The following is a 26,767-nucleotide window of genomic DNA, read 5'->3' as shown; positions in this document are numbered from 1 at the left end:
ACATGGGGTCTACATGTTGTTTACCTAGATTTAGCGAATGCATTTGGCTCAGTGCCTCATAACCTTATGTGAAAAGCCTTCCGAATTTTTTCAGGTACTAGATAAGATTATGAGGCTGGTCAAAGCTTGTTTTGATGATATTCAGTTCTGTTTTAGTACAGGAGAATTTGTTACATCCTGGTAGGAATTTGGATGGAAAGAGTCATGAACAATGCTATAAGGAAGTGGCTAGAAGGGTCATGGTGTTTAAGTAGTGCGACATGGTATGGGAGAGGTTTACTGGAAGTACCACTCACAAGTTTAGTTAATGAATTGTCAAGGTGAGTTGTGACATGATTTTGTAAGGATCTAAGGATGCAGTGGTAAAAGCAGCAGCAGCAGTTAAAAGCAGGAAGGAAGTGGAACCCATGAGAGACAGTGCTGATAGCCAAATCCACAAAATCTTGAACAGTGGATAGGAGAAGGCCCTAGCTCTAGCATATTCTATCAGTGCGTAAGTTTAGCTTGTTGCAGGGTCAGTATACATAGAGACATAATCAGGTTCTAAGGGTTTTAGTATGACTGTTGGGCAGCAAACGCCTAGAGGTTAATGCATTGCAGTGTGGTTGTAGTAATGATATGATTGTGTTTGTGTGTGAGAGGGAAAATAGTCAGGAGCATGTGCAGGCTTTAAGGATTGGTAAGGCGTGAAGCGCATGACTGGAAATTGCTGGCAATGGTTTTAATTTTAATGGATTTTAATAAACCTACATACATAAATTTTATAAAACATTTGATCAGTTTATTCATCTAAACTTCCATCACTTGTTCTCTTTTTTTTGTAGAGCTGAGAGCTGTGGTGCTGGGAGGGAGGCTTTCAGGGAAGACCTTGCTGATCAATGCTGTGTTCGGAAATGAGTCACCTCCAAATAAAAAGAGGACTGCTCAGTGTAAGAAAGTACGGGATAATGTTTGTGGAAGAGACCTGACGTTGGTTGACACTCCAGGCTGGTGGAAGCATTATTCCCTGAGTGACATTCCAAACTTCCTGAAACAGGAGCTTGTTCGAGGAGTTTCTTTGTGTGATCCAGGGCCCCACGCTGTCCTATTGGTCATTGAGCTTGCTATTCCATTCACAGAGAAACACAGGCAAGTTATAGAAGATCACCTTGGACTTTTGGGTGGTCAGATCTGGACATATGCTCTTGTGGTGTTCACTAGATGCCATGCTTTGGGGGACAGAACTATAGAAGAGCACATTGAAACAGAGGGTGAATCTCTCCAGTGGGTGATAGAAAGATGTGGGAACAGATATCATGTGTTTGACAGTGCAGACTTTGATACATCTCAGGTAACGAAGCTGCTGGAAAAGATTGAGGACACTGTACAAAGAAATAAGGGTTCTTACTTCCAAATTGGGGCAGAAAAAGTAGAAGCAGCTGATGAGTGGAAGAAGACTGTGAAGGCCAAAGCAGAGTCCAGAGTTTTAAAACTACAACAACAAAAGAAAAATCTAACCAAAGAGGGTAAGTTACGTTAAGATATTTGAGGTTTGTGAGTGAGTGACTGACTGTGTGTGTGTGTGTGTGCGTTTAGAGGGAGGGGTGCATACATGTTGTAGCAGACACAGTGGGTGCAGCCAAAAACACATCTCATTCTTCTGACTACTTGGGTAGTGTTTTAGCAGTGGATGTATCTCTGCATATTGCATGCACAACTGTAGCTATAGCAACCAGCTTGGCATTGGCTGCATATCTTCTTTTCTCACTTTGCTGGTATAACCTGTTATATTCCTGTTTTCAGTGCTTTGTTCTATTCTGATTATTATGGCATTAAGTTTACATGGTTATGAATGACTACATGATTTTTCATTATAATTAAACTTTTGAAAAAGAGTAGATGGAAATGTCTCCAAACTGTCCCCTCAAATATACCATTCCACCATAAAATATGCAGAGTTTAGAGCTGCATTTTCCCAAAACATTTAGACATTCCCTTTTAAAACAAAGTTTAAAGTTCAAAAAGAAGCCATGGCACCAACTTGAGTTCACAAAGCTCAAGTAAGTGAAGTGAAGTTTATTTGTATAATGCTTTTTACAACCTGATGATGCCACAAAGCGGCTTTAAAGATATTCAAAATGAAAACAAAACAAAATGAATTACCCCATGTGAGCAAGTCAACAGTGGCAAAGAAACTTCTTAAGCCTGGAAGAAACCTTGGGAAGGACCCAGATTCAATTGGGGAACCCATCTTCCTCTGGAGGGCAGCACGGTGGCGCAGCAGGTAGTGCCTGGAGGTTGTGGGTTCGATTCCCGCTTCGGGTGACTGTCTGTGAGGAGTTAGAGTGTTCTCCCCGTATCCATGTGGGTTTCCTCCGGGTGCTCCAGTTTCCTCCCACAGTCCAAAACACACATTGGTAGGTGGATTGGTGACTCAAAAACTAGACAAGAAAAAAAGACGTAGGTGTAAGTGTGTGAGTGAATGTGTGTGTGTGTGTGTCTGTGTTGCCCTGTGAAGGACTGGCGCCCCCTCCAGTGTGTATTCCCGCCTTGCGTCCAATGATTCCAGGTAGGCTCTGGACCCACCGCGACCCTGAACTGGATAAGCGGTTACTGATAATGAATGAATGAATCATCCTCTGGTCAAACAAATTCTAAATGAGCTTTCATTTTAAACTGCAGCTAGAAGCAGTCTTGAAATCTGTATAGTGGATGACTTTAGTAAAGGTCTTCGCTGAATCAGCCCCATCACAGATCCAATTTTTGGTTGGACATATACCACACACAAAGTTTCAAGGGCGGAGTGGAGCAGATACTGTGAATGGAGTGCAGATAAGTCTCAAAGTAGGTGAGCAGGATGCCCAGACAGTCACTCTCCCATAAGAGTCATCCCAGACAAGATGGCAATCATTCAGAGTGTGAATATTCTCAGAGTGTGTCAAGTACACTCTGGATTTATATGTAAGTACATTTTCTTTTTAATCAATATAAAGTTGAACTCAAAGCCAGTGCAGGGTTGCTAGAACTGGGTGGATGAGGAATCTGGATGCAGTTTACCAAGGTTTTTCCTGGAACATTCTAAGAAGTGCCCTACAATAACCTAACCTTGAACTACTAAAGGCATGCACTATTGTGTTCATCAAATGATAGATCTGCATCAGCTATTATGCCAAGATGTTTAGTGGCTGACCAAGGTGCTATAGAGAACTGTTGTGTTCTTTTTTGTGCCTGCTCCCAGTATGGTCCATTTGTCAAAAGTTTAACATACTGTATCATTGCTATGACCCAGTTATAACTTTCACATAAGGCAGGGGAACACCTCACTGGAGCTTCTCACAAATGGTCTGAGAGGCATAAACTTCTGGATGTCAAATAATTTTTAAATTTGAGTTATGTAATGAACTTTTGGGAGTAGAACCACGCCTGAACTCCTCCGCTCAGCCCTATAAATACCCTGCAAACTCGCATCATTTCCATGTCGGACAAACTCATTGCACTCAGCTCAGGAGGCGGACCTCAAATCGACTGCTTCACAATGTGAGCTCGAGTTAGTTTCTGTTGATCCTCTGCCTCATGTATGGAGCTGTATTCTGCTGTTGTCGAGCTCACTTCCCTCGCTGCTCTGACTTTTTTTTGAGGTTCCAAATGTGACACTGGGAGTTTTTGAAGGTGGTGGAAATAATTCATTTTGCTGCTTGTGTGAATCTTTTTTTGTAGTTGCGGATTTAAGACCCTGTTTTGACAGTCAATTGATGGACCAATGGCTCAGAGCCATCCTGCTGAGCTTGTGAACAATGGAGAAACATTGTTGTACTGCATTATTATTACAGAATCTCCAAACAAGAAAATCAGTGACAGAATTCATCAGAGCACCATGATAATATATGATTTTTTAATGTATTTTTTTTCTTTCTTGCTCTCGTGGGAGGCGGTCGCATTTTCTCCCTCTCCGCTCCTTATCTTTCCTGCTTAGCTTCTCTGGTCTTGTCTACCCTCAGAGTCTCTCTTAACACCGCTCTTCGAATGAAAATTAAAAAAGGAATTGGTCAACTGGTCTCTCAACACTATTGACACCATCTTATAAAGGAGAAGCTTGGGCACGGGGGAGACCACCTGCCCTGATGGAATGATGCCGGCTGGATATGCCATGGATGGATGGGATGGAACATTTGGAAGACCAGTGCAAAAACGGAGATTTGAATCAGAGGGACTATTAGCTCAAAATTCAGCTCAGGTCTCTGATTCTAACAATCTGAATTTTTTTTTCTGTTTTGGCTGCCCCAGCTATCAGCGGCCTAGAAGCTGCTGATAGTCAACTCCTCCAGAGGAATGGTCACTATGGAGATCTGCTGCACCCACACTGTGCTTCCAAGGCACAGTCTGTGACCTTTTTTTTTTTACCACCACTTCCCTGTTGTAATCCAGCTGTTTTTTTCTAACTGTAAGATGGCTCGGGCACCTGCTGCCGTCGCGTCTGTTTCGCACACCTAACCCGTTTGGACAGACGGAATGTAATTTCGCTGCAACGTTGTACTTGTATAACTTTGTATGTGATGAATAAATTGAATCTGAATCTGAATCTATAAATGTTTGATTAATTAAGGCAATCTATATTTTTTTATTGTTTCCTCTGTTTTTCTAAGCTGCAGTTCCTTGGAGTGAGGAATATGTCACACCCCTCCACATTAATCAGTTTGGGACAGCCTTCAATGTGGTGAGCCACCACATGAAGGTGCAAACAAAGGCTAAGTGCAAAGGTGGAGTGAGAAGGAAGTGGATTAATGTTTGGGGTCTCTTCTCTCTTTAATAATTAAGGAGGAGAGCACAGGGCAATCCACCCTACTAGTACAAAGGACTTGTAATATTTGAGCTTAAGAAGTAGATATATATGAGAACATGACAATTTGTTTGTAAGAATTAATAGACATGGCAACAATTGTGATACAGTAGCATAGTGGCGCAACAGGTAGTGTTTGCTGTCATATAGCTCCAGGTTGCTGGGGTTGTGGATTTAATCCCTACCTAGGGTGATTGTCTGTGAGGAGTGTTCTCCCAGTGTTTGAATGGGCTTCCTTCAGGTGCTCCAGTTTCATCCCACATTGAAAAAACACATGTTGGTAGGTGAACTGGCTGTGCAGATGTGTCCATAGGGGTGAGTGTGTGAGCCTACAGTGCATTGCTGCCTAGAGTCCACTGATTCCAGATAGACTCCAGACCCACCTTGACCCTGATCAAAATAAGTGGTTAGAGATTATGACTCAATTAAAGAATAAATAATTGTGAAACACACAATAAAAATGTATAAGACTTTTTCATGCAGTAAGTATAGTTCAGTCATATTTTTCTTTAATTTACACTGTACATTTGAAATAAAAGCCACAGTGATTTATAAAAGCCCATTGTTTATAACCTTTTAATATCCATCTTTATCAAGGTTGCCACTCATAATGAAGAAGATTCCTCTCATTTATAAAAGCATTTTGTTTTCTTTCTCTAATACTGTACCTGTTTTTCTCTCAGAGCTAAGGATCACGTTGCTGGGTTGGGTGATTTCTGGGAAGAGCTCGGCTGGGAATGTCATCCTCAACAGAAAAGCATTTGCTCCTGGTCAGTCTACTCTTAAATATGTAACAGCACACAGGGAGGTGGACGGGAGACCAGTTACTGTGCTGGAAACACCCAGCTGGTTTAAGTACTTTCCCTCTCAGTACACTCCAGAATGGATAAAGTCTGAGATACTGAAGAGTGTGGGTGAGGACGTAACCTGCTTACTCCTAGTGATTCCTGCAGACACCTCATTTAAAGAGGAGCAGAGAAAGGTCATTCAAGAGAAGAGATATCTTGGAGAACATGTGTGGAGACATACCATTGTACTTTTCACCTGGGGTGACATTCTCGGAGACCTGACCATAGAGGAGCACATAGAGAGTGAAGGGGAAGCTCTCCAGTGGGTGATTGAGAAATGTGGGAACAGATATCATGTCTTCAACAATGAAGACAGAGAGAACTGTGTTCAGGTTACAGAGCTGCTCCAGAAGATTGATGAGATGGTGGCTAGCATCTGTTCGTTTCAACTGAATACGGAGACAGTCAGTGAATTTCATGCAGGACCAGAAGTGGACACACAGTTAGGCACCAGTGAGGCTGAGAGTGATTTACAGGATATTGTCAGATTAGTGGATGAAGAATGGCGAAGAAGGGATGCAGAGCTTCTAAACAGATTTTCAAAATTTATAACTGGAGTCCGCAGAAAGACAGAGAATTCTACAGATGTCCCTTTTGAGCGTGAGTTTCTTTATAATACACACATCATCTGTTAACTTGTTAAATTCTGTGTTGCTACAATGAAATATTAACATGATTTTGCAGCAAAGGAGATGAGTTCAAAGTCTCAGAGGCAGGGTCACAGTGATCAAACAAAGACACACTCCTGCAGTGAGTAAATCTGTTCACCTCTATGTTGTATTAAACTGCCATCTGATTTGGACATTTAGATATCCAGAAACATGTCTAGAATTGTGCTGTGTTCTACACTCCTTATATGATATTGTTAAATTCTGTTGCAAGCACATGTCGGTCTGATTCTGTAACCAGGTCAAGAAAAGCAGAAAAGAACCTTGAAACTAAAAAAGCATGTAAAAGAAGTGCTTGATCGGGAGTGGAGTAGATGAGAAGAGGCGATAATAGCAAGATTTCAGGAAATGTTGAGTGAGCTCGGATGTAGTGAGCGGCAGCTCTTTAAACATCTTATTAGAGACATTATTTTAACAACACTGTACAATTAAACTCTTGCAAAGCATTTCAAATCAACAACATTTATACTCATGAGAACTCTTTTGTATATCTTATAAATTGAATAAGCAACTAGTGGTTCTTTTAAATTTATCTCGTCCTTTTTACAGAGCCCCAGGTACTTGTTGAAGAATTCAAAACAAAGGAAAATTAGTTTCTAGACAGAGTTTCAGAGGCGATAGCTAAATTCCCCAGAAGGGCAGATAGAAGTATTGATGACCCTCCTACCTGTGAGTTGCTTTACAATACCCGCATTTTTTTGTTAGTAACTTGTTAAATTATGTTACAATAGAAACTTTGTGATGTTTTTTGCAGTAAGTGGGACGAGTTTAAAAACTCCCACATAGGATCACAGGCATGAGGAAGTGTCACAAAGAGAGTCACAGTCCTTCGGTGAGTAAATCGGTTCACCTCAGCATTGTTCAAACCCTGTTTCCAGAGAAGTTGGGACATGTTGTAAAATGCATTAAAAACAGCAATCTGTGTTTTGTTAATTGTATTGAAACTTTGTTTATTGACAAACAGCACATAGAAAAGTTTTCCAATGTTTTCACTAGATCGAGGTTTCTTCAGATGCCTGAAAGTTCCCCTTTGTTATGGACAACAGATAGTGAAAGACCTACATCAAATTCTATTCTCTTGAACTATTAAACAGTTTTACAATTCTCTCTACACCACCCCTCACTGCTGCTTTTATAACTTTTGTATTCAACTACTTATGGTGAAATGGTTAAAAATGTTAAAAATAGAATATAAACTCTTCACTCTTATAGTCCTTCTATCCCAGTGTGAGTTAATATATACAAAAAACAATCAAATTGGTCAGTGAAAACCTGGGAAATTTATTTGTGATGTTTTGAAATTTCAAACAATTAACACATCACAGATTATTATTATTATTATTATTATTATTATTATTATTATTATTATTATTATTATTATTATATTTTTCAAAATGTCCACATTTTCTGGAAATGGACTGGAATCAGATTGTCATCTAATTTGAACTGTTGAATATAATCTAATTTTGGATTATCCAAAAGTTTTTAGAATTATTTTGCAGTCTTAACTATTATAGAATAAAATACCCTGAAAGTACTCCCCAAACTGGTGAATGGTAACAACTGAAAATATATTTTCTCTGTGATTTCGTTAGATAAATAAAACATCAGGAAATGTTTTCTAGAAATGTGTTTGTATTATATTTATTAATTTTTAGTATTTGAACATTTTTATATGATACAGATAAAAGTACCCTGACCCTGAAAGATCATACGAAAGAGATGCTTGATCGAGAGTGGTGTAGATGAGAAGAGGCATTAATGGGAAGAGTTCTGGAAATGTTGAGTGAGCTCAGATGTGGTGAGTAGATGAACTTTATTTAATTAATTTTTTTCAATCTGACTTTATTGCTTTTGAATGTGTTTTAAATTCAAATATGGTCAGCTTTACACACATAGGCTCTATATAAATTACTGATTATAGAAATATTTTAATATTTAGGGCTTAAGTCTAAGTAGGTTAAGATTAAGTAACTTTTATACAACTCTTGCCCTATTCTATTTTCCACAGAGTTTATGTCTGAAACGTCTGAACATGAGAAAGAGAGATCCATCCAGAAAGTATCCCAGTGGTTTGACAGATGGTCTGAAGGATATGCATCAGCTTCAGCCTCAGACACATGACAGACTCTTACAGGTTTTGTGATGTGAGTTTTTATGTGAGAGAAATGAACCACTGCTGTAAAAATCACATGTGATTAGCTATAAGGCATGTGCTTTCTATTGTTTATCTTATTTTCCAACCTCATTTTGGATCCTGTGTTGTTTAAAAAAAGAATTTGATAGAATACATATGTATAGGTTTACAGACATGAAATAGTTTTTTTATTAAATTTGAAATCTGATTTTTTTCAATGACAAAAGTTGTATATTTTCAATGTTGTCAAAATAAATGCAGGAATTTAATGTATTCATTTTTTTAAATGCAAATTAGTAATTTTACCAAATTTGTCCAAAATCTCCTCCTATAATTCACTCTTCTTACCAAGTCTATTGATGTATTTGTGGCCTATTCTAGTGTTATAAACAGTGTCACTACTGTTGAGTGCAGATTACATTTAATTTATGTTGTTTTATGTATTGAATATCATAACAACCCCTTGCCCTTCCTCCTCTCTGTTTCTGTCTTGCTCTCTCTCTTTAATCTATAGACTAATATAATACTTATAAATTATTACTAATAAATTACTACTAATATCAATATAATTCCATTGTGTTGATTTTAGACTAATTTGTTTATTTTATCATTTAAATAACATTACTAACAGGTCTGTTGCATATTTACACATTACACTACAATGTACAGAGGCCTTAGAATGCACTAGAGGTCACTGCTGTATCCAGTACTTCCACCAAACAAACCCTGTTAGTGGAACAATAAAGTTCAGAATATGAGCAATACATTTTTTATTGTGAAAGACATGGATTTTGTGGTTGAGTGAGCTGCTTCTCCCAGACACTTAAGAGCAGACCAGCTGTTTTTATTTGGACAGTTTTTTGTTTGTTTGTTTGTTTGTTTTAAATAGTGCTTGTGTGGATGCGATTTTTTAAAACTAAATTATTAAAACATTATTTTCTTCTAATGTATGTTTCAATTAATATGTACAAAGAAACAGAAAAAAATACAATAACCTATACATTATTATAATATTTGACATATTCTTAAATAAATATAGCTTTAATAATTGGGGTGAAATTTTGGTGCTGCAGGGGATTTCACTGTAAAAAATTAATGGATGATTGGCTGTTTAATATTACAGGGTTATATATAAAGAGAGTGATAAAGATAAAAAATAAACTTAAAACTGAAAGGTTTAGGACAATACGTTTAGAATAATTAAAATAGCCCCCTCCAGGGTGTATTCCCGCCTTGCGCCCAATGATTCCTGGACTCGACCCAGATGAGCGGTTACAGATAATGAATGAATGAATAATTTAAATAATAATAAAAAATAATTACATATATAAAGATGATTTCAATGATTTTTAAATATTTTCATCAGTTTTTATAAATAGATGTTAAGTGTGATTGTTAATCTGCACTAAATCTAAGTTGGACAGGAGCTCTAATGGATATGCACTAGCTTCAGGCAGCTGACAAATGACATACTCTTCAAAAGTTTCTTTATGTGAGTTTTTATGAGATCAGTGAGCCACTGCTGCATTAATGAAACATGTCCATTACCATTGGATTTCTATCATTTATTTCTGTTTCACAAACTTAGTGTTCCTGTAACATTTTCATTAATATGTTTCATTTTAATGAATTTATTGAGATGCACCTGTACATGTGTATATGGGATTAATCCTGACCCCTGCTAACCCACCACCCATTCAATATCCCCAGCAGAAATTTGTCATTTTACACCTATCATAATGTTATCTTGATATTGGATGTTTGATATTTGCCAACTTTGAAGCACAATGCAATGTTCAAGTAATTCAATATTGAAAAAATTAATTATTATTAATTATTATTAAGTTATTATATATATTATATAAAGGATTTATACAAATAAAAGAGTGCAGAAGAGAACATATTACATATTACATATAAACAGGCAGCTTCAGGACCATTTTTAAAGTTACCACTTGCCAACTTTTTTGTTTTATATAGAAACTCACTCAGTAAACTTTATATCTGTTTAAGATGTTTGTTGCTCTTTTCCATGCTCTAGTAATTCTGTTAAAGATGTAAGTAAATATAAACACTCCTTCACTTGATTCTGAAATTCAAAGCTGGTGAATATCTGTTGAATATTCAATGTCCAGTACTTGGATAACTATATATCTGTCTGTTTTTCAAGCCCTGTTTTTGATTTCACAGATAATCCTGTCATGCAGAAATCAGAAGGTAACCCAGAACATTCTAATCTAACCTGTTCTACTGGAACAGCTGCAGCCTAGCAACATACTTGACAAAGTGTCCAGTGTTAGTGAGGCAGTGAGGTCAATCAAGAGCTATGGAGGGACATAAGGAGGGAGTCTTTGTTTCGGGAATAGATTTAGGATGATTGGGAACATGATGCTAAGAAGTTAAAATTATGTTTAACACGTGCTCGCTGTGTGTTTATACATGACCCATAGGGTTGTGAACATTATCAGACTGAGTATGAATGAGTCTGTCCAATCACAGTGCTGTACCCACGTTAATGTGAGAGCGCAAAGGTCACAGATCACATTTCATTAAAGCCCCAGAACTGTGTTTGGGAAAAGAGGGACAATTGGTCACAACAAAATAAAACAAATAAACAAACATTAAAACTCTCAAAATATAACCACACCATGAACATTATTTTACCAAGAGAAAATGTATTAATTTTTTCCCTGGGAAATCCTTGATGTATCTGTACCCCATTACCATAAACCATGAAATTGTGTAAATTCTAAAACAAAAACCCAAATCTACATATTATTTTAAAACCTCATGCTGTCCTAGTGGACATTGAGATTGATATTCCATTCACAGAGAAACACAGGAAAACTGTAGAGAATCACATTGGACTTTTGGGTGGTCAGATTTGGACACATGCTCTTGTGGTGTTCACTAGAGGCCATGCTTTGGGGAACAGACCTATAGAAGATCACATTAAAACAGACGGTGAACCTCTCCAATGGGTGATAGAAAGATGTGGGAACAGATATCATGTGTTTGACAGTGCAGACTTTCATAAACCTCAGGTGATGCAACTACAAAATTTCCCAGAAGAGTTGAGGTTGTCGACGGGGTGAACCCAAAGTCCTTGGTAGATTTAATTTCAGAAGGAAAGCTGGATACATTTCTAGAAACCTTATTGAAAGTTCTCATATTGACACCATGTGAGAGAAAATTTGCAAGAACACAGAGACACTGTTCAGTGTTGAATGTAGGACAGAGAGGAGTTCTTGTAGCAGCAGTGGTAAAGTTGCTCATGTCTTCTAAACGCTTTTTCTAAAGCGGAACCATGATTTTGGTAAACTAGAAAGTAATGAAAATCATAAAGACACAGCCCCAGTCCTATGAGTTCTGATAGTTTTAAACAACAGCCTAGACAATTCTGACTATCGTCTTCATTTGAAACATGAAGGTCTGGCTAAATGAGAAGACCAGGCACATCAATGAGTGAGTAAGCAGTGAGGCAAAAATTTCATTAGAAAAAGTATATTCTCCGAATGCACACATTTTTTTCAATCACATTTTAGACATTTTTATGCTTCATTATGTACATTAAGGTACCATACAATATAATTATAATAAACAATAAAATTAATATAAACTCTGAATATATCCAATTTGTGAGCATTTTGAGAAAAGTAGTTTAAGGCTAAAATAACAACACGATGCAGGTTCTGGACCCACTAATATGCAGAACTGAATAAGCAGTTATGAATGGATCAATGAAATATCTTCAGTTTGCTAATTGTACGCTATGGTGTCACTAGGCTGATGCTATGATATCCTAGGTGGATGCGAATATGTTGCTAAGCTGTTGCTCTGGTATCCTGGGTCATTGCTAGGGTATAGCTCAGCAACATGCTTACAAACATACAACAACGTGAACACACCCTCATATAAGGGTAATAAGGGACAAGGAACACACACACACACAGATCAATTTAAGATTGTGTTGTATTCTAAACTGCTGCAACTGAAAAATCACATTAAAGAGATGCTTCATCAGGAGTTGACCAGATGAAAAGAGGCGTTAATGGGAAGACACCTAGAAATGATTAATGAGCTCAGATGTGGTGAGAAGCATAATAATAATAATAATTTTTATTTATTAATTAATTAATTATTAATTATTATTATTATTATTATTATTATTATTTTAAGGTCATAATTTAATTTCTTGCAAATTGTAATAACTTGGCATTCATTATCTGTAACCGCTTATCCAATTCAGGGTCGCGGTGGGTCCAGAGCCTACCTGGAATCATTGGGCGCAAGGGGGCACCAGTCCTTCACAGGGCAACACTAGCACATTCACTCACACACACGGACACTTTTTGAGTCGCCAATCCACCTACTAACATGTGTTTTTGGACTGTGGGAGGAAACCGGAGCACCCGGAGGAAACCCACGCGGACACGGGGAGAACACACCAACTCCTCACAGACAGTCACCCGGAGCGGGAATCGAAACCACAACCTCCAGGTCCCTGGAGCTGTGTGACTACGACACTACCTGCTGCGCCACCGTGCCGCCCAACTTGGCATTATATGAGCAAATTATATTAATTCAGCACTGCTATAAATGACAGATTATAGAAATGTATTAATAGTCAGCAGTTCTGTTTGTAACTATGTGACTTTTGCACTTATTTAGTTGTTCTTTTTCTACTGAGACTCAGTCTGAACCGTCTGAACATGAGAAAGAGAGGTCCACACAGAAAGTGCTGTGGAGGTAAGTGGATCATTGTGGCAACAGGAGATTCTTCCCACCTCTCCCCGTTATCTCTCATTTCTCAGTAGCATCTAATCAGTCTCAACAATCTGCACACAGAGAAGCTAAATATGGCAAGGAAAATGTGGGGGATTATAAAAATTGAAAAAATCCAATCTACATTAGCAGAATAGTCACTAAAGTGCCTCTTCTTACATTTCAGTCACATTAATGTAAACAGATTGTAAGTGGCCGCCTGCGCAGTGGTCCTCCCACCAACAGGGGGTGACCACACCTCAGGACCCTTGTTTATCACCTCTTTACCCTTTATTAAGCTTTCAGTCTGTGTCTTCAGTGCAGAGTCTTGAGTTTGTAAAAGCCAGACCTTGCTGGTAATTGGTATTTCCTTCTTCAAAAGAAGCTCTTTGCTTCTTTTAAACATTGGATTTAATCTCCCATATTTTCTCTGTTCTCCAGTTGTCTGGAGAACACTGCCCTGTTGGGACTCTATATCCCATGCCTCCCCTTTTCCTCTTTTAAAAAAAATCCTATTATTTTCTCTCTTCTCTCCTTGTCCTCTCGTTATCCTCTTCTTTTGGTCCCCTGGTATTCACAAGCACTTTCACTTCCTGATAGCTCTTTGTGAAAATATATCACCTATCATCACATCAAACCTGGTTAAGCCCCAATACTTATTTAAGTTATTCTATTTGCTGTTGTGTTTATCACAATCAGTGCAACAACTATCTGTATCCGGATAGCTGTCCCATTACAGCAAGACTCTGCCATAATGAACCCAGCTATGCAGCAGCCTATTTTAGCTGAAGGGGCATGCCTGGGCAAACATGGAGAAGCTTTAGGGGAGCTGGAAAACACATGCAAGAACTGACTGTGGCAGTGCAACAACTCACTTCCCTACCTCAGGCTGATACTGCATCTTTTGCTCCACCAGTACAGCCTCTTCCTATTTCCACCTTTGATGTTACACTCCCAGCGCCTAATAGATTTGCTTTCTGGCCATTCAGCAAGCTCCCAACCGGTTTCCTTCAGAAACTGCCAGGGTGGCCTACATGATCTCCCTGCTGTCTGACCGTGCGTTAGCCTGGGCTACAGCCCTTTGGGAGGCTGATTCACCCGACTGTGCCATGTCAGAAATTTTCTAAAGCTATGAAACATACTTTTGACAATCCTGTATGGTCCAGTGAGGCTGCCACTTCTCTCCTTAGTGTACGTCAGGGTAACCGTTCAATAGCAGATTTTAATATCGCCTTTCGTATTCTTGCCACAGAGTGGGTGGGATTCACAGGCTCTCATGGCGGTATATAAACAAAGCCTCAAGGAAGAGCTTAAGGACCTTATGGCAGTCCATGAACCTCCTGCCTCATTGGAGAAGCTTTATGAACTCGCTCTGAGGCTTGACAATCGCCTGCAGGATCATTGTCGAGTAAGTAAACTCCAGATCCCCTCCCAGAGTGGAGAAGAGTGAACCCATGCAACTGGGTCGTACCCACCTTACACCCCAGGAAGCCACGACCCAATGTCGTCTGGGTCTTTGTATGTACTATGGAGGAAATTACCATAAATTGAATGTGTCCCCAGGTAGGGGGCTCTAGGGTAGGTTCAATTCTTGGCCCTCATTCAAGTGGCTTATTCTTAACTGTGTCCATATTATGGGGAGAATCCTTCACTGAACAACGTGTTAAAGCGTTTGTTGACTCAGGCGCGGCAAGTAACTTCATGGACATAACTATGGCTCAAAAATTAGTTCAACAATTGAGTCTCTTACCACGCCTCTATCGGTTTCAGCCATAGACAGCCTCTCTCTCCGCTCAGGAGCCATAACCCAGCGAACTAAGCCTGTTGTACTCAAAGTGGGCCAACACACAGAGAGAATATAATTTTTCTTGACAAGAGCTCCTGAGTTGCCCATCATTTTAGGGTTATCTTGGCTGCAGAGGCACAATCCCCAAATTGACTGGCCCTCCAAATCCATCTGACAGTGGGGACCCCACTGTCAACCATCCAGTCTAAGCCCAGGTCCCCTAGAAAATCAGTGTACTTTTATAGAATAGAATAGCGTTTATTGTCACTGAGAAAATAATGTTCAAGAACAGTGAAATGCAGTTTTAGCATCCTCTCTCAGGCAGCAATTAAAAGATAAAATCTATACAAGTGCAAAACAACAGATTATTCAGAGGTATTAACACTAGAAAATATATACAGGCTTTATTTAAAGTGCCGTGTGCAATTGCTTGTCCATTAGGATGGGTGGTTTGCCCTTACTTTTAATTGTCTGAATCTCTTTTTAGAGAGGAGAGGGAAAACAGAGTGTGTCCAGGGTGGGTAATATCCATTGAAATGTTGGTAGCCTTTTTCTAGAGTCGACTGTTGTAAATGTCACTATAGATGTTCTGATTGGCTTAAGTAAGGTGTCTACTGTCTATCATGGCCTCTATGAGGTCTTCAGTAAGCAAAAGACGGAGGTCTTATCAACTCATCGGAATTTCGACTGCGCCATTGAATTACTAACTGTACTAACTCTCCAAGAGGATGTCTCTTTTCCTTGTCTGGCCCAGAGAAAGAGGCTATGGAAAAATATATTCAGGAGTCTCTGGCACAAGGCTTCATTCGTCCTTCCACGTCTCCCACTGGTGCAGGATTCTTTTTTGTAGGGAAGAAGGATGGGGGCTTGCACCTGTGCATAGACTATAGAGGACTCAATAAAATCACTGTCAAGGACCACTATCCCTTGCCCTTGATGAACGTAGCCTTTGAAACCCTAGAGCAGGCTGCAGTGTTCACTAAATTGGACCTCAGGAGCACTTATAATTTAGTGTGGATTTGGGGGGGATGAGTGGAAGACGGCTTTCATCACCCCTACTGGCCACTATGAGTATCTAGTGATGCCATTTGGCTTAATGAATGCTCCCGCACTGGCCTATATGCTTTGTTTACCTGGATGACAAACTCATTTTCAGGAAGACCTTGAAGGAGCATGTTATTCATGTCCGCTGTATTCTGCAACTACTCTTGGAGAAACATGTTTTTGTAAAACTTGAATTTCAGGTACCGGTGGTACACTTCTTGGGGTTTGTAGTATCCAAGGGTAGTTTAGGATTCAGCCAAATTGAAAGCAGTGGCTGAGTGGCCTCGCCCTACTACTCTCCGTGTGGTCCAACACTTTCTGGGCTTCGCAAACTTCTACCGTCGGTTTGTCAGAAACTTTGGTTCAGTGGCCACTGCTCTTATGGCTTTGACTTGTAAGCGACCAGGTCCCTTTAGATGAACTGATGAATCCCAGACAGCATTTGAGGAGATTAAGCACAGACTAATAACTGCCCCAGGCAGAGTACAGGGTCGAATCCAATACCTGGTTGACTGGGAAGGATATGGTCCAGAAGAACATTCTTGGGTCCCTGCGAATCGTATTTTGGATCCGGATCTCATTCTGACCTTTCGACATGATCGGGCAGCTGGTCTGGGTACTTCAAGAGCCGTCCCTGCCGAGGGGGGGTCCTGTAAGGGGCCGCCCGTGCCGTGGTCCTCCCACCAACATGGGGTGACCACACCTCAGGACCCGTGTTAATCAGCCCGATTGACAACAGCTGGGTCATACCCTTTATTAAGCCTTCAGTCTGTGTCTTCAGCACAGTCTTGAGTTTGTAAAAGCCAGACCTTGCTGGTAATTGGTATTTCCTTCTTCAAAAGAAGCTCTTTGCTTACTTTTGTGTTGTTTAAACATTGGGTTTAATCTCCCACAATATATTTTCTCTCTGTTCTCCAGTTATCTGGAGAACACTGCCCTGTTGGGACTCTATATCCCACTGTCCCCCCTTTTCCTCTTTTCTCTCTTCTCTCCTTTTCCATTACATATGTTATCCTCCTCTTTTGGTCCCCTGGTAGTCACAAGCACTTTCACTTCCTGATAGCTCTTTGTGGAAATATATTACCTCTCACAACATCAAACCTGGTTAAGTCCCAATACTTATTTAAGTTAATCTATTTGCTTTTGGGTTTATCACAATCAGTGCAACAACTGTTCCTGTATCCGAATAGTTGTCCCATTAAACAGATGTGAAATATGGATATATTTTCCTCATATACAACCCCTCCCCTGCACTGGAGAAAGTGTCAAAGTTAGGGGCTAGTGTATCCAAATTTATTTCATAAGGAGGAGAAAAAGATTGCAATCCGCTGTTAGCCATTGATGTTTTTTCAACTAAAAAAAACCCTGAGGAATGAAACTTCCAATGACGAGGAATGTTGTACAAGATTTTAAAGAGCCAATTATAACTTTTTAATCATATAAAGCCTAAGGTCTCTGGGATTAATGCAAAAGGATCCTCACAGCATAACTTCAAAATCACAGAGGAGTAGAAGTTGTTTCTGTGAAATGTTGAGACACAAAATCCATGTTAATGCATTTGATTTCAGAAGGAAATGTGGATAAAAGTTTACTTGTGTTCAGTGAGTGTACTTTCTGAAAAAGTGGACTTTAATTTCTGAGTGTGAACTTAGAACAGAGCAGGAACACATTCAGACACAGTCCTTTGCTGAATGGCCAAGGATGGAGCAGGTGGTGAAGGTGAACCTGATTAACCGGATCTGTGCTTCCTCTGAATTAGAAACGAAGTAAATGAAAAGCATGACGACGGAGGCACTGTCCTCTCACTTCTAAGGATCCAGAAAACTAATTAAAGTTCTGATCATTGTGTGCTGAACACTTGATCTAAAGTCTGGGGTCTGACTGAGTGAGGACCAGACACATCTATGGGTGAGTGAGATTAGTGTGGAATATGACACTGCATCGGCGTCTTTTCTCACATGATACTCTCTAGGCTTACGTTCCGTACTTACTTTGTCTTATTTTAACTTTTATGCACTGATGTTAACAAATGTTTATTCTTGTACATTTGGGGGTTCTCCACATGAGTGTTTATGATTTAATATCTGTATATAAAATATTATAAGAATATGAGGCCTGTTTAATCAATAAGAATAAAACACATGTTTCAATGGTACACACTTTTCTACTCTGTGGTTATTTATTAAGTAGCAAATCTATCCCCAACTCACAAAAATACCACACAATAAACTTTTGGGTTGGTTCACAGACAGGGATTAAGCCTAGTCCTGGACTACACTGTATTTTGAATTGTGATTTTCTATTGAAAGTAGAACATAGTCTTGGACTAGGCTTAATCCCTGTCTGGGAGACCACTTCTTTATGTTTAAGACATGTGTGTTGATCTTGTTCACTCATTCCATTAGGTACATATGTAGACCCCTCAAGAGCTGCTAAATTCAAGTTGTTCAATGTCCGGCATTTAGCTAACTTTATACAGTGTGTGTGTTTTTCAAAACTGGACTACAGCAGTATTTGTCAGGTCACTTTTTGATTGCACAGATAATTTTGTTATGAGGATATAGGAGACAACCAACAAGTTCTGCTGGAACACCTTTTTACATTTGCATATTCACTGTTAGTGATACACCACTGCCAATCAAAAGCTGTGGATGGGAGATTAGGAGCGAATCTTTTAGGGTAGAGGTTAGTTCTTTGTTAGACTGAAAGTAGATAATAAACTCAGAGCAGGGTTGATACACTGAGCTTGATCAGTGTCAGGGAAGGGAAACCTGGCATGTGAATTTAATTAATCAAAGTTGCATAGACTAACCGCATACCACATTAATCACTGTTAATTTTTTTAATCTTTGAAACTGACATGTGGGGATAAAATAAAAAAAATGGTTAAAATGAAATAATGGTTGTTTTAGACATAATAAAAATACAGTTAAAATCCATTCATAGTATGAAAATCATAAAGGTCTCCATGGGAAACCTCTTGGGTGCTAGGTCTATAATCTGTTATACTGTAAAACTTTAAAAGGTACATAATATGCTTGTTTTCCACAAGTGATCTGGTTATCTTATTTTACACTTTGTTGAATGATGGACCCTAGATCCCCAAATTAATGTTCACATGCACCGAACAAGTAATATTTGCATAATATGCCAATTTAAATAAACCCTGGAATCTTGAACAGTTACATTTTTTTTATCTCTTTATCGATCTAAATATCCAGCACTTGTTCTCTTTTTTTGTAGAGCTGAGAGTCGTGGTGTTTGGGGGAAGCTTTCAGGGAAGACCTCACTGATTAATGCTGTGCTTGGAAATGAGTTACTTCCAAATAATAAGAGGACAGCTCAGTGTAAGGAAGTAAGGGATAATGTTTGTGGAAGAGACCTGACGTTGGTTGACACTCCAGGCTGGTGGAAGTATTATTCCTTGAATGACACTCCAAACTTCCTGAAACACGAGCTTGTTTGAGGAGTTTCTTTGTGTGATCCAGGGCCCCACGCTGTCCTAGTGGTCATTGAGATTGATGTTCCATTCACAGAGAAACACAGGAAAGCTGTAGAGAATCACATTGGACTTCTGGGTGATCAGATCTGGAAACACACACTTGTGGTGTTCACTAGAAGCTATGCTCTGAAAGACAGAACAATAGAAGAGCACATTGAAACAGAGGGTTTCACATTGAAACCTCTCCAGTGGGTGATGGAAAGATGTGGGAACAGATATCATGTGTTTGACAGTGCAGACTTTGACACATCTCAGGTAATGAAGCTGCTGGAAAAAATTGAGGACACTGTACAAAGAAATAATGGTTCTTAGTATCAAATTAGGGCAGAAAAAGTAGAAGCAGCTGCTGAGTGGAAGAAGACTGTGAAGGCCAAAGCAGAGTCCAGAGTTTTAAAACTACAGCAACAAAAGAAAAATCTAACCAAAGAGGGTAAGTTACATTAACAATAATAGTCATACACAGGATAAGATGTAAAATATCCTGTGCCAGTCCATTAGAGCTTCACACAGGGCCTACCCCACTCTCTTAAGACCTGCAGCCACAGCATTTGTGTAATCTTTGGCCATTTAAATCCTGAACAAATGCAATGGTATTTTTTTGTTGTTGTTCATGATATGATCAGCAACAAGCTACACATTTATCAAGTCTGCTGCTCATAATGAAGATAATTTCTTTACTTAATAAAAGCATCTTGTTTTTCTCTCAGAGCTAAGGATCACTTTGCTGGGTTGGGTTGTTGCTGGGAAGAGCTCAACCGGGAATGTCATCCTAAACAGAAATGCATTCCTTACTGGTCAGTCTACTCTTAAATGTGTAACAGCACACGGGGAGGTGGATGGGAGACCAGTTACTGTGCTGGACACACCCAGCTGGTTTAAGTACTTTCCCTCTCAGTACACTCCAGAATCAATAAAGTCTGAGATACTGAAGAGTGTGGGTGAGGCCGTAACCTGCTTACTCCTAGTGATTCCTGCAGACACCTCATTTAAAGAGGAGCAGAGAAAGGTCATTCAAGAGAATATGAGACTCCTTGGAGAACAAGTGTGGAGACACACCATTGTGCTCGGAGACCTGACCATAGAGGAGCACATTGTGAGTGAAGGCGAAGCTCTCCAGTGGATGATTGAGAAATGTGGGAACAGATATCACGTCTTCAACAATGATGACAGAGAGAACCGTGTTCAGGTTACAGAGCTGCTCCAGAAGATTGATAAGATGATGGCTAGCATCTGTTCATTTCAACTGAATACTGAGACACTCAGTGAAATGAATGCAAGACCAGAAGTGGACACACAGGCAGACACCAGCGAGGCTGAGGGTGATTTACAGGACATTGTCACATTAATGGATGAAGAATGGCGAAGAAGGGATGAGGAGCTTCTAAACAGATTTTCAAAACTCATAACTGGAATCCACAGAAAGACAGATAGGTGTAAAGATGTCCCCTCTGAGAGTGAGTTTCTTTTTACTACATACATCATCTGTTAACTTGTTAAATTCTGTTGCTACAATGAAATATTGACATGTTTTTGCAGCAAGGGAAATGAGTTCAAAGACTCAGCTGCAGGGTCACAGTGATGAGAAAGTGCGTCAGACAGAGATACTGTCCTGCAGTTTAGTAAATCCGTACACCTCTATATTAAACTGCCATCTGATTTGTACATTTAGATATCCAGAATTATTTTGTCTTGATATGATGGATTGGCGACTCAAAAGTGTCCGTGAGTGTGAGTGAATGTGTGTGTGTGTCTGTATTGCCCTGTGGGGACTGGCGCCCCCTCCAGGGTGTGCCCCCGCCTTGTGCACAATGATTCCAGGTAGGCTCTGGACCCTCCGTGACCCTGAATTGGATAAGCGGTTACAGATAATGAATGAATGAATGATATCCTTAAATTGTGCTGCATGCACTTGTCAGACTTATACTGTCACAACAGGTAAACTGTTGAAGGTCAAGAAAAGGAGAAAAGAACCTTGAACCTGAAAGATCATTTTAAAGAGAAGCTTGATCGGGAGTGGAGTAGACGAGAAGAGGCGATAATGGCAAGATACCAGGAAATTTTAAGCGAGCTTGGATGTGGTGAGCGGAATACCTTTAAACATATTTTAATAGAGACAGTATTTTAGTAACACTGTACACTTAAACTGATTGGTTCTCTTTCAAAATAATTAAAATCACTAACATTTATAGTCATTAGCACTCCTTTGAATGAACTATAGATTAATTAAACATAATAAGCAGCCAGTGGTTGTCCTTGTATATTTAACTACTTGTTCATTTTACACAGAGCCCCAGGTACTTGGTGAAGAATTTAAAAGAAAAGAAAATGAGTTTCTAAATAGAGTTTCAGAGGTAATAGCTGAGTTCCCCAGAAGGACAAATAGAAGTAAAGGGATGCCTCCTAACAGTGAGTTTCTTTATATTACAGACATCATTAGCTGTTGGTAACTTGTTAAATTCCATAGTGTTACAATATAAACATCATGACGTGTACTTTGTAGTAAGTGAGACGAGTTCAAAGACAGAGGATCACAGGGATGAGGAAATGTCACAAACAGATTCCCTGTCCCACAGTGAGTAATTCAGTTCAAATCTACATTGTACAAACCCTGTTTGCAGAGAAGATCCCGAGAGGAAAATCTGTGTTTTGTTAATTCTCCTGAAACTTTGTTAATTGACAAAAAGCACAAATTTTTCCATGTTGTCACTGAGTCTGAGATTTCTCCAGATTCCTGAATGTTCCACTGGACAATAGAGGCTGAAAGACCTATTCTTTGCTGTCTTAAAGTGCTGAATAGTTTTACAGTTCTCTCTACACACACTCTCTTTTTATTCGATACAATGTTTATAACTTTTCTATTCAACTGCTTATAGTGAAATGGTTAAAAATGTTAAAACTAGACTGTTCTGTTCAGTTTTATATTCATTCTGTCCCAGTGTGTGTTTCACAACAAAACTTCATGTTGTGAAGTTTCAAAACAATTAATACAATTTATTTTCCATTATTCAAAATTGATTCAAAATTTTCTGGAAATGGACTTGTATTAAATTGTCATCTGATGAACGTAATCTAGTCTGGATTATCCGAAAGTTTTCAGAATTGATGTATTCTGAACTATTAAAATATCCTGTAAGTACACAAGTGGGTGGATGGTAACAATTGAAGTCTATTATTTGTAATTTTGTTATGAAAAAAAAACTTTTTTTTCAACCCAAATTTGCTCTGGGGTGTTCTGTTTTAACTATTTTATATAATACAGATAAAAGAAGACTGTCCCTTAAAGATAATATTAAAGAGATGCTTGATCGGGAGTGCAGCAGACGAGAAGAGGCATTAATGCGAAGAGTTCTGGAAATGTTGACTGAGCTCAGATGTGGTGAGCAACTGATATTTAATTATTATTATTATTATGATAAATTTTTTATTTCAATAAGCAGGTGTGAAATTTGACAGTTAATGTTAGTGAAGAGCACAGTATATGTCATGTCATAAATGTGAATTTGATTCTGTTCGTTTGGCTATTTATTTGTGTTTATTTCTGTTTATGTCAAATTCAGTATATTTGTGTATGGTTGTCAGTGCCAAGGGAGAGAGAGAGGGATGGAGAAAGAGAAATGGAGAGAGTACAAGAGCAGGAAGAACCAGGTAAGAAAATAGACGTGAAGTGAATAGTTGTAAACAAAACAGTAACTGTCAAGCTGAGAAAGAAAAACTTCTTGTTCACAATATAAACGTATGTATTTCAAGGACGTTATCCGTTCTCTCTTTATTAAATGCTTTACCAGAATGCACACTTACAACATATGTCAGTGGACATTCCCATGTTCATAAAGGTGGGGATGGAGTCTGAGGGGCTGCTAGGCTCACTGTATCCCTAAATCTCTGTTCCTAGACTCACCCCTGTCTTATTTTATGCATTTAACAAAAAGTCTACATTTTCTGTTAATGGGTTTGTTTTAAATTGCTTAATTTAGTCTGGGGAATGTTATGCTTTAACCATTTTATATGAAACAGATAAAAGTACCCTACCCATGAAGGATAATATTAAAGAGATGCTTGATCTGGAGTGGAGCAGACTGGAATGGAAAGAGTTCTGGAAATGTTGAGTGAGCTCAGATGTGGTGAGCAACAGATCTGTAATTATTTAATTGTATTTTTTCAGTCTGATGTTATTGATTTGAATGTGTTTAAATTGAAATATGCTCAGTTTTACACAAATGGGCACTATATAAATGACTTATAGAAATATATTAATAGTTATAGGTTAAATTTAGGTACGTTAAGGTTAAGTAACTGTTATATGACTCTTGCACTATTCTTTTGTCCACAGATGCTCTGTCTGAACCCTGTGAACATGAGAAAGATAGGTCCATCCAGAAAGTATCCCAGTGGTTTAGTAGATGCTCTGAAGGATATTCATCAGCTTCAGGCGACAGTGTGTTAGATACATGATTAAAGTGCTAACATGCAAGAATTTAATGCAGTTTTTTAAAAGCTAATTAATCATTTTACCTAATTTGGCCACAATTTTCTCCTATAATTCACTCTTTATATGGAGTCTAATTATATATTAGTGGTTTATTCTAGTGATATAAACACGGTGTCAGTACTGTTGAGTGTAGAAGGCAGATAACATTTATTTATGTTGTTGTATGTATTGAATATCATAACTACCCCTTTCCCTTCATCTTCTCTCTCTCTTTCTCTCTGTGTTCAATCAATAGACACTACTAATATAAATATAATTCCATTGTTTATCTTACACTGATTTGCTTATTTTACATTTAAATATGCAATATTAAAAGCTACAGTTATAAAAATAAAAAAAGGATAATGCAATTAATTTCAGCAAATTGTGCTATTAATTAAATTATTTTGAATTAGAATGAACTAGAGGTTATCCAGTAGAATTAGAATTAGAATCACTTTATTGGCCACAGTGCTTACACACAGAGGAATTTATTCCCCGCATTTAACCCAATCTGTGAAGTGAAACACACACTAGTGAACACTAGGGGGCATTGAGCCCGGAGTAATGGGTAGTTGGTAGCCCCTGTGCCTGGGGAACAGTTGGGAGTTAGGTGCCTTGCTCAAGGGCACCGGTTGCCCCACCACAATACCATCACACAGACCCCGCCACCAACGCTGCTGTCTATAGATGAGACCAGGTCGGATTCATTGTTGGTGGAATAATGGAAGTGCAGAATATGAGCAATAACACTTTTAATTGTGAAAGACATGACTTTTGTGGTTGAGCTGCTTCTCACAGACAAGGACAGACAAGCTGTTTTCATTTGGATAGTTTTTTTTTGCTTGTTTGTTTTTTAAATAGTCCTTGTGTGGATGTGATGATTTTAAATAAACATCTTTTAATTTGTTTCAATTATTATATACAAAGGAAAAAGGAAAGATACAATAATACAGAAATTATTTAGAATATTTGACATATTCTTAAATAAATAAAGATTTAATAATTGGGGTGACATTTTCGTGTTGCAGGTGATTTCACTGTTAAAATTAAAGGATGTTTAAATATTATATGACTATGTACAAGAGCGTGCTAAAGATAAAAATGAAAGATTGTAAAACTGAAACATTTGTAGTAATACATTTAGTGAGACAGGCGAGGGTGCCTGTCCTCAGACACTATACACAATTCAATCCATCAGTCAAATGATTTATTTACCCAAAGCATTACATTTAAATTAGTTTGCTACATTTATTCATTCATTCATTATCTGTAACCACTTATCCAGTTCAGGGCCGCAGTGGGTCCAGAGCTTACCTGGAATAACTGGGCGCAAGGCAGGAGTACACCCTGGAGGGGGCGCCAGTCGTTCACAGGGCAACACACACACACACACACGTCACCAACCAACGTGTTGGAAACAGGAGCACCCGGAGGAGACCCACGCGGACACGGGAAGGACACACCAAACTCCTCACAGACAGTCTCCTGGAACGGGACTTGAACCCACTACTTCCAGGTCCCTGGAGCTGTGTGACTGCGACACTACCTGCTACATTTATTGTGATCTTCAAATACTACTAATAATTAAAGGAAAATAAAATTCCAGACTCCTGAAGGGCCCTCCCCCCACTTGGGGCCCTGGTAACTCAGGCCCACATTTCACCCCACTAAGACGCCCCTGGGAGTAAGTACACATTTAGTAGGGTGTAACAAAAAATAAGTACAGAGTAAGTAAAGGATATGTATATTGTGATCACTGGGTATCTTACAAACATTTTACAAACAACTTAAAGAATAAGTACCTGTTAAGTAAGGCATAAGATGAAATACGGATAGAGTAATAAAGGGTTTGACAGTAGGTGTTAGTGGTTCTTACAAACATTTTACATAGACAAATAAGTACCTCTTAGGTTTAGAAAATAAGTACAGTTAAAAGTATGACAGAAGATGTATTATTTTGTTACCAGGTACATTACAAATATTTTACCAATAAGGCATGTAACTACAGTTCTGAATCTACTGAAATGCTAAACATATTTTAGTACCCTGTACTTTTCTGTTTCTTTTCCCTGTAATATAGGCAGTACAGATATATGTAACCTTATCTACATTCAGCGACTAACGCTAGGCTAAAATAAATGTTTTTTTTATTTATTAAACATGCTAGTTAACATGCTACATCTGTGATATATTTGACAATTACAATGTTTTTAGCTGCAAAAGGGTTATAGCTGGGTAAATTCGCTTTTGGAAAACGTCATCAGTTGCAGCCCAAGTACTGTTCCTTTTAAAATTCCACATCTAGCAAAGTAGCTTCAGTCCAAATCCCCGCATGTGTTCTTCCACCTTGCGTATTATCCTCCCATACATGCACAGCTGTGGACTGCACAACCACGAGTTTCAATATTCGGGACCTGGGAATGGGATTTCTTTCTTTCTTGTCTATGTCTCCCTTATATCTCACTGTAATTCCCTTTTAAGACTTAAAACATTACTTAAATCATCAAATAGTAAATAAAATAAAATATTCATTCATTCATTATCTGTAACTGCTTATCCAATTCAGGGTCGCGGTGGGTCCAGAGCCTACCTGGAATCATTGGGCGCAAGGCGGGAACACACCCTGGAGGGGGCGCCAGTCCTTCACAGAGCAACACAGACACACATACATTCACACACTTTTGAGTCGCCAATCCACCTACCAACGTGTGTTTTTGAACTGTGGGAGCAA

General features: G+C 38.8%; 1 protein-coding gene across 1 annotated transcript; it reads left to right on the top strand.

The window, feature by feature from the left end:
* Positions 1-260: 260 nt before the first annotated feature.
* On the top strand, positions 261-24,983 carry LOC136708702 (GTPase IMAP family member 8-like). The gene is made up of 12 exons (XM_066683470.1): positions 261-285; positions 825-1,505; positions 5,500-6,264; positions 19,534-19,869; positions 20,273-21,019; positions 21,501-21,643; positions 21,852-21,971; positions 22,066-22,137; positions 22,825-22,941; positions 23,145-23,210; positions 23,580-23,686; positions 23,896-24,983. Exons 1-6 carry the CDS (start codon positions 261-263, stop codon positions 21,539-21,541), a joined length of 2,595 nt encoding a protein of 864 aa, XP_066539567.1. The 3' UTR covers positions 21,542-21,643; positions 21,852-21,971; positions 22,066-22,137; positions 22,825-22,941; positions 23,145-23,210; positions 23,580-23,686; positions 23,896-24,983.
* Positions 24,984-26,767: the final 1,784 nt, after the last annotated feature.

This window comes from Hoplias malabaricus, chromosome 1 (assembly GCF_029633855.1).
Source record: "Hoplias malabaricus isolate fHopMal1 chromosome 1, fHopMal1.hap1, whole genome shotgun sequence".
Lineage (NCBI taxonomy): Eukaryota > Metazoa > Chordata > Actinopteri > Characiformes > Erythrinidae > Hoplias > Hoplias malabaricus.
The sequence above is the reverse complement of the archived record's forward strand: the minus strand, read 5'-3'. Positions and strand labels throughout refer to the sequence as shown.